The 8,876-nt window shown below is 38.3% G+C and overlaps 1 protein-coding gene across 1 annotated transcript; it reads right to left on the bottom strand.

The window, feature by feature from the left end:
• Positions 1-1,782: 1,782 nt before the first annotated feature.
• LOC134280600 (fucolectin-like) lies at positions 1,783-6,582 on the bottom strand. The gene is made up of 4 exons (XM_062763047.1): positions 6,489-6,582; positions 2,551-2,673; positions 2,197-2,430; positions 1,783-1,997 (listed from the first exon to the last, which is right to left on the bottom strand). The coding sequence occupies exons 1-4, from the start codon at positions 6,580-6,582 to the stop codon at positions 1,783-1,785; spliced, it is 666 nt and encodes a 221-aa protein (XP_062619031.1).
• Between the last annotated feature and the right edge of the window lie 2,294 nt (positions 6,583-8,876).

Here is an 8,876-nt window from a genome sequence, read left to right on the forward strand (position 1 = left end):
GTGGGGCCAAAATGGCCGATCAAACTTTTACATGGGAATATATAGGAAAAATCTTTAAAAATCTTCTTCTCAAGAACCACTGGGCTAGGAAAAATGAAACTCATGTGGAATCATCCTTGGGTAGTGTAGATTCAAGTTTTTTTCAAAACAAGACCCCAGGGGGTAGGGTGGGGCCAAAATGGCTGATCAAAGTTTTACATAGGAATAGATAGGAAAAATATTTTAAAATCTTCTTCTTAAGAACCACTGTGCCAGGAAAGATGAATCTCGTGTGGTACCATCCTCAGGTAGTGTAGATTCAAGTTTGTTCAAATCATGACCCCCGGGGGTAGGGTGGGGCCAAAATGGCCAATCAAAGTTTTACATAGGAATGTATAGGAAAAATCTTCTTCTCAAGAACCCCTGTGCCAGGAAAGATGAAACTCATGTGAAATTATCCTTGGGTAGTGTAGATTCAAGTTTGTTCAAATTATGACCCCTGGGGGTAGGGTTGGGCTAAAAATGGCTGATCAAAGTTTCACGTAGGAATAATAGGAGAATCTTTAAAATCATCTTCTTAAGTACATCAAAGCCATGATTAGAGTTATTTATATGGAATTATCCTCAGGTAGTGTAGATTCTAGTTTGTTCAAATCACAACCCCCAGGGATAGGGTGGGCCACAATGGGGGATCCAAGTTTTACATTAAAATATATTTAAAAAGTCTCCTTACCAAGAATAGCATAGCCATGATTAGTGGTACTAGTATTTATATGGAAGCATTCTCAGGTAGTGTAGAATAAAATTTGTTCAAATCATAATCCCCAAGGGTAGGGTGGGGCCACAACAGTGGATCAAAGTTTTACGTAGAAAAATAAAGGGGAAAATCCCAAGAACAGAAAAGCCACGTTTAGTCATATTGGCTTGTAAGCATCCTCATGTATTGAAGATTTAAATTTGTTCAAATCATGGCCTTTTAGGATAGGGAGGGAAATTATAGGGAATCAAATTCAAATTATTACGAAATAATATATAGGAACAAAATGTTTAAAAAAGAAATCTTTTTATCAATAACAGCAAAGTCATAAGCTGTATTGATTTGAAGGCATTCTCAAATAGTATTAAAAATGAAGCCCCCCCCCCCCTTCACCTCAGTAAACTTTCAGTTCTGATCTGATATGTGTTATTTCCTAGCGGATGTGCTCAGGTGAGCGATGTGGCCCCTGGGCCTCTTGTTTAACTTTTGATCCTGAATCTGTTCGCTATCTCCATATGTAACATTCTTCATATACATGTATGTAAAAATGTGTACGCATACAATGTTCATCTTTCAAAATTTATTAATAAGAAAAAAATATAGACTTTTCAAAACATTCCATGACTTGCACACATTGTAAGAAACGGGGTCATTAGGCTAACACAGTGTATAGCACAACGTTAGATACGGAGTCGGCAAACATCCACAGAACGAATTAGCTACTGGCCTAGAGTGAAAAAAAGATCACTCAACTTCTAAAACAAATACTAGATCCTCTTTGTAAAAGGAAAATGCTTCACAGAGAGTTTGATATGTAGTCAATTGACTTGGAACCACCGCAAGCAATTCCGCTCTAGACTTCTAGATATCTACAACAAATAATTTGAAGTAGATGTATTATACATCTACTTCAAATACATCTACTTCACATAGAGTTAGATACGGAGTCACTTATGAGATATGCACGTATCTTCCAGCCATTGTGTACTGTGGACAGTTGATGGTCACTGAAGTAACTCATCTCAAATAATTCGACTTTTTAGATGCTAGATACCCACAACAAATACATCTACTTCACAGAGGGTTAGATACGGAGTCACCAGTGAGATTTGTACGTATCTTCCCATTGTGTACTGTGGACAGTTGATGGTCACTAGTTGAGACAGTCCTCCTGGTCCAGCAAAGAAACCACAGAATTTGGTGATATCTGACAGTGTCACTCCTGTGTTGACTGTTACATCCTTAAGCCTGGCCGACTCATCTAATTGCAGATATGAAAAGTATTTTTATTAAGAGAGAGAGAGAGAAAGCTTAAAATTGTATTATCCTTGGACATACCAACAGGCCTTTGGATTGCTAGAATCAGTCTGACTTGCAAGAAATCTGGTGTGTACATAAATAAAATCTTCATATTATTTTTGTAGGTGGGATGAAAGCAATCTAAAGGCCTGTGGACCTACCTATTCCGTACATGTCCATGCCCCGGTTGACAATTCTAACAGTTAGGATGTAATAATTATCCAGAAGGTCAACCCTCCACCACGGGTAATCGTCCCCTATGTCCGTGTGGGAGCAGGTGTTTTCGATGATATCCGTTCCTCTATCGCCATCCACGGCTTTTGCAGCATCATCAGTTTGAAAGGTGGAAGATTGTACTGCGGGTTTACCGACAGCAACATTCGTCAACACTGAGCAAACAGAGTATCAAAGATGAGATATTTTAGCGTTTAAAGTGACGAGATGAGAAAACTTTACATTTTTTTACTTACATAAACGGCACCGATCAGAAAATGTCATGTGGGACTCTGAGTTACATGTCGCAAGTATTTCTCCGGATATAGCTATGTAACCCTCGTTACAACTTCCATTGACTGTGTCGCCTGGGAAGAGTGCTTTGTTGACATCCAAAACTCCATTTTCCAAGTCAGGGGAACATGCTGAAACCAGATTTTTAGGCAAGACTGTTAAGAGTTTTCCATGTAAACTCCATGATTGGTAGCAACATTTCCCTCACCAAACGCTCGGCACTTTGAAGTGAAAGGTGCGGTTTCTTCGAAAGAGACATTAAAAACTGAGGCAAAGTGCCATGGCAAACTGAAGTACCCTCACTGCTTAATGGTCCCTAATTTGAGTATGGAATCCGGATAGGGCCACGCAGTTCACTATCGCATCATCGCACCATCGAGGTTTAGGTCGATAGTGCGATGAAGAGATAATGCGATGACGATGAAGCGATGGTGCGATAACGATGAAGTGATGGTGCGAAAACGCGATGACGATGATGCTATGGCGCGACAATGCGATGACGATGGTGCGATAATGCGATGACACGATGGTGCGATGACGCGATGGTGCGATAGTGATGACGCGATGGTGAGATGACGATATTGCGATAGTACGATGACGATGAAGTGTTATGGGTCAGAATAACCCTAAATGCCAGCAAAGATCAATCACACAGTTTAAACTTAACAATAATTTATTTACAGTAATATACAAATCATTAAGTACAAACTTAGCAAAAATCTAAAAATACATACATCAGAGTGTCCGTTGCTGCACACAATGTCCCAGTGAAAATGTATCCCAGTTGTAACTCAATGGTGCTCATACGACAAGAGTCTCTATGCATCGAATTGACAGGATATTTATACAGTAATATAAATCTAGAATATTCTAGAAGTTGTAAGTACATGATATTACTGGAAAGTTCTGGACATGAATAAAGTTCAAGAATGTTCTAGAAAAAATGACTGAACATGTTGACCACTCTGGAATGTTCAAGAAACTTAATGTTACTAATAATATACATGATGAAATAATACAAATACAACACACCTCACAACACCTCCCCCCTTAAAAAGTTTGAATGTCAATGAAAACTTATATTGTTAAAATGAAATATATGTACATTAATACAAAATCATATATGTTCACGATACTCTGGACAAGGCATCTGCAATAACATTGTCTTTGCCTTTGATATGCTTAATAGTTATGTTGTATTCTTGTAACAACAAACTCCATCTAGTCAGTCTTTGATTTTTGTTTGACAATTTATGCAAAAATGTCAGGGGGTTGTGATCCGTATATACAAGAATTGGATGCAAAGTAACATTCAGATAAACATCAAAATGCTGTAAGGCTAACAACAAAGCAAGGCATTCCTTTTCAATGGTGGAATACTTTTGTTGACATTTTGTAAGTTTCTTTGAAATATAAGAAACAACTCTATCTACCTTATCACTATGTTCTTGAAACAAAGCTGCCCCGATTCCAACATCACTAGCATCAACAGTAAGCTTGAACTGCTTAGAAAAATCTGGAGATGACAGAACTGGGTTGCTCATAAGGACAGATTTGACTTTAAGAAAGGATTTTTCACAGTCCTTTGTCCATTCAAAATTAACCCTCTTTTGTAAAAGATTTGTAAGTGGACTTACAACTGAGGAAAAATTTGGACAAAATTTTCTGTAAAACCCAGCCATGCCCAAAAACCTCATTAACTCTTTCTTGTTTGTAGGAATCGGGAACTTTGCAATAGCTTCCACTTTAGCCATAATAGGTGTAACATAACCTTGACCTACTTTATGACCTAAATACTCTACATAGGCATGACAAAATTCGCTCTTCTCAAGGTTCACAGTTAAGTTTGCTTTAGCTAAAATGTCAAATAAAGCACGCATGATTCGGAGATGTTCGTCCCATGTATCGCTGTATATGATCACATCATCAATGTAGGCCTCACATCCCTCAAGGTCTTGGAGAAGGGAGTGAATCATCCTTTGGAATGTAGCCGGTGCGTTTTTCATGCCAAAAGGCATTACTTTATACTGGTAAAGTCCATCTGGTGTAGCAAAAGCAGATATTTCTTTTGCTCTTTCTGTTAACGGCACTTGCCAGTAGCCTTTCAACAGGTCAAATTTACTGACAAATTTCGCGTTTCCAATGTTGTCAATACAGTCATCGATTCTAGGTATTGGATATGAATCAGTTTTGGTAACAGAATTCACCTTTCTAAAGTCTGTACATAATCGGTAGGTACCGTCCTGTTTTGGTACAAGAATACATGGTGAGCTCCAGTTACTTTTACTAGGTTCAACAATGTCATTGTCCAACATGTACTGCACTTCCCTTCTTAGGTACTGCAATTTTATTGGATTGAGACGGTACGGATGTTGTTTGATAGGCAGAGCGTCGCCAACTATAACATCATGACAAGCTGCATTAGTTTTCTTTGGAACATCCGAGAAGATTTGATGGTACTCGTTCATCAAGTTTTTAACTTGTTCTTTTTGGTGAATGTTCAAATGTCCAAGTTTGGAATCAAAATCAGCCAAAATTTCTGAGTTTTTCAAGCGGACACTCTGATTACAATCTTTCTCATTCATCTCTACACTCGTATCACTCTCAGTACAATTTTGAACAGTCTTAGCATTGGCTAAAGTGGAAACTGGTTTTACAGAATTTCGGTCACACCTTTCAAAATACTCTTTTAACATGTTAATGTGACAAACCCGTTTCTCTTTACGTCGACCTGGTGTCTTAACTACATAGTTTACATCACTGATCTTGCTTTCAATTTCATAAGGGCCATAAAATCTGGCCTGTAAAGGATGACCAGGAATAGGTAAAAATACAAGAACCTTATCACCTGGCTTAAACACCCTATTTCTGGCATCTTTGTCATACCACATTTTCATTTTCATCTGAGAATTCTTCAAATTGTCTTGTGCTAATTTACAAGCATTGTAAAGTTTTTCTTTGAAATCAGACACATAATCTAAAAGATTAAGATCAGTAGTCTCAGTCAGCCACTTTTCCTTCAACAATTTCAAAGGACCTCTAACTGTATGACCGAACACCAATTCAAAAGGACTGAACCCAAGAGACTCCTGGACTGCTTCTCGTGCAGCAAATAGTACAAGATGAACCCCTTCATCCCAGTCTTTTTCATACTGGTAACAATAGGTCTTCAGCATTGTTTTTAGGGTTTGATGAAAACGTTCTAGCGCTCCCTGGGACTCAGGATGATAAGCAGTTGATCTATATTGCCTTATACCCAACTCATGCATGACTTGCTGGAACAACCCCGACATAAAATTTGAGCCTTGATCCGACTGAATTGCCTTTGGTGCTCCTACAAAACTGAAGAACTTGGTTAGGGCCTTAACTATGCTCTTTGCCTTTATATTCCTAAGAGGTATGGCTTCAGGGAATCTAGTGGATGTACACATAATGGTAAGTAAATACTGGTTCCCTGACCTAGTCCTAGGCAAAGGTCCTACACAATCCACCAACACTCGACTAAACGGTTCTTCAAAAGCTGGAATGGGTTGGAGAGGAGCAGATGGTATCTTCTGATTTGGTTTACCTACCATCTGACAGACATGGCATGACTTGCAAAACTTCGAAACATCCTTTCTTAGCTTAGGCCAATAAAAATGATTCAAAATCCTATTATAAGTCTTATTGATACCTAAATGACCAGCCATAGGTGTATCGTGAGCTAAACTCATGACATCTCGACGATAAGCAGCTGGGACCACTATCTGGTGAACAACACGCCACACTTCATCTGGGGAAGCGTCAGGTGGTCGCCATTTTCGCATAAGGATGCCATCTTTCATATAGAAGCATTCTCCAACTTTAGTAGCCTCTTCTGGTGGAAGTGCCCTCTTACTAAGTTGAATGATATCTGGGTCTTTATGTTGTTCAGAGAGTAAACGTTCTCGGCTGAGGATGTCCTTGCCTTGGCTTTCTGGTAGATTTGACTCATCTTCATTACCACTAAATTTTGATAAAGGTTCCTTCGTCACCGACTTCTTGATATTGTGTGGTTCCATGTTTGTTTGAGTGCCATCAAGGTCAGATAAGAAAGTGTCATTCAAATCAATATCAACAGAGGAATCCGTCTCAAACTCAAAGGCTTGAGTATGGTCTGCCTCCATTTCTCGTCTTCTGGCCATCGCTCTAGTAACAGCACAGGCTGGATAAATGTCATCATCTTCATCATCGCACATGACATCTGGAGTGATTTTCTCACAAACTATAGGATCTGGTACAACTTTTCCACCAGCTAAATCGTTGCCTAGCAACAAAGAAATGCCTGGAACGGGAAGAGTAGGTCGAACACCTACGATAACAGGTCCAGTAACTAAATCTGACTTCAAACTAATTCTATGCAGGGGAACATCAATGACGCCTAGCTCCACACCCTGTAATAAAACTGACCCACCAGTAGAAGTCTGCTCAGACAAAGGAAGCACGCCCTCTAACAATAACGTCTGTGCAGCACCAGTATATCTCAAAATCTGGACAGGTTTTATTTCGCTAGAGTCACCGAGTGAAACAAATCCCTGAGACATAAAGGGCTTATAATCCTCCATAGAATCAATAGAACTGGACTGTGAACCCTGGACATCAGGAGTGTCAGAACAAATCGAAACTAAGGCTTCTCTATCACCTCTAACTGCCGCACAAGCATGTGGTTGAGTTTTATCAAAGTCATTTTTTCTCTTAAGTTTAAAGCATTCACTGATCAGATGACCTTTTTTCTTACAATAACTACAAGTAGGAAGCGACCCTATTCCAGAAGATCCTTCAAAACGTCCTGGACCGGACTTAGAACCACCTTGGGATGGAGACTGGGAACTTGTGAAAGACTGAGACCCTGAACCACTCTTTTTATATGTGTCTGAATTGGTAGAATTACTGCTAGTCTGAGATCTTGATACAAAATTCTTTTTATGAGACAGAGCATAAGTATCAGATATGACTGCTGCCTCTTCAAGAGTTTTCATATTCTTATCTTCTAAATGTGTTTTCAAATCTTGAGAAACACATTCCTTAAACTCTTCTACCAGTATGACTTGGCGCAAATTAGCAAAAGTTTTATCAAGTTTCTTAGATCTAAACCAGTGATCGAATAAATCTTCTTTCTCTCGTGAAAATTCAACAAATGTTTGGTTATCAAACTTCCTATACTTTCTGAATTTTTGTCTATATGCTTCAGGTACTAATTCATATGCTTTTAATATTGCTGCTTTGACCTTCTCATAGTCTGAACTCTCAGCTACCCCTAGTGCAGAGTATACCTCAGCTGCTTTGCCAACCAGTACACTTTGTAACATTGTTGACCAAACGTGTTGTGGCCATTTAAGATTCTCTGCGACTTTCTCGAATTGGGGAAAATATTTGTCTACAGATTTTTCTTGAAATTTTGGAACTAATCTAATATTTTTTGCTGCGTCAAATTCATTCTTGACAAATGACGGTTGTGGTTGGTTTTGTAATTTTATTTTCTCTAATTCAAAGTTCATTTCACGCTCTCTTTCTCGCTCTTCTCTTTCTGCTGCTAATTTGTCTAATTCAAATTTTCGTTCACGCTCTCGTTCTTCTCTTTCTCTATCTCTTTCTCGCTCTTCTCTTTCAAATCGCATTTTCTCTAACTCTAATTGAAACTGATAGTCTGTCATTTTATAAGAGCCTAACTCTGATCTAACTGTATATTCTGGAAGATCATATTTTTCAAAGATGTTTTCTTCTACTAGTTTGTTTGCAACCTTAATTCTAATGTCTTGCTTTCTCTGAGAGGATTTAACATCTAACCCAAAATGCAAACCTAATGCGATCAAGTCATCCTTTTTTAACTTATCAAAAACCTGAACACTTGGCGAACTAAGAAAGTTTGTGACCGAAAATACCATGTTGATTTTTGCTGGCTTATAGTCAAATTTAACAATTTAATTAACAAAATTCTGACAATGAACTGCAAAAGTGCAAGAAATTCTTGATCCCGGACGAGCCCCCAATTCTGTTATGGGTCAGAATAACCCTAAATGCCAGCAAAGATCAATCACACAGTTTAAACTTAACAATAATTTATTTACAGTAATATACAAATCATTAAGTACAAACTTAGCAAAAATCTAAAAATACATACATCAGAGTGTCCGTTGCTGCACACAATGTCCCAGTGAAAATGTATCCCAGTTGTAACTCAATGGTGCTCATACGACAAGAGTCTCTATGCATCGAATTGACAGGATATTTATACAGTAATATAAATCTAGAATATTCTAGAAGTTGTAAGTACATGATATTACTGGAAAGTTCTGGACATGAATAAAGTTCAAGA

The sequence above is a fragment of the Saccostrea cucullata genome, unplaced genomic scaffold (genome assembly GCF_032062105.1).
Source record: "Saccostrea cucullata isolate Sc308-1 unplaced genomic scaffold, CSIRO_AGI_Scuc_v1 ctg5864, whole genome shotgun sequence".
In the NCBI taxonomy this organism is placed as follows: domain Eukaryota; kingdom Metazoa; phylum Mollusca; class Bivalvia; order Ostreida; family Ostreidae; genus Saccostrea; species Saccostrea cuccullata.

Bases quoted from the DNA above. Each gene is read 5' to 3' on its own strand.
- LOC134280600 (XM_062763047.1), bottom strand. From the start codon at position 6,582: ATGGAACCACACAATATCAAGAAGTCGGTGACGAAGGAACCTTTATCA. The intron at 2,674-6,488 runs GCAAGGACATCC...ATCTGGTTTCAG, and splicing joins AAATCTACCAGAAAGCCAAG to CATGTTCCCCTGACTTGGAA. The intron at 2,431-2,550 runs GTAACTCAGAGT...GATACTCTGTTT, and splicing joins CGGAGAAATACTTGCGACAT to GCTCAGTGTTGACGAATGTT.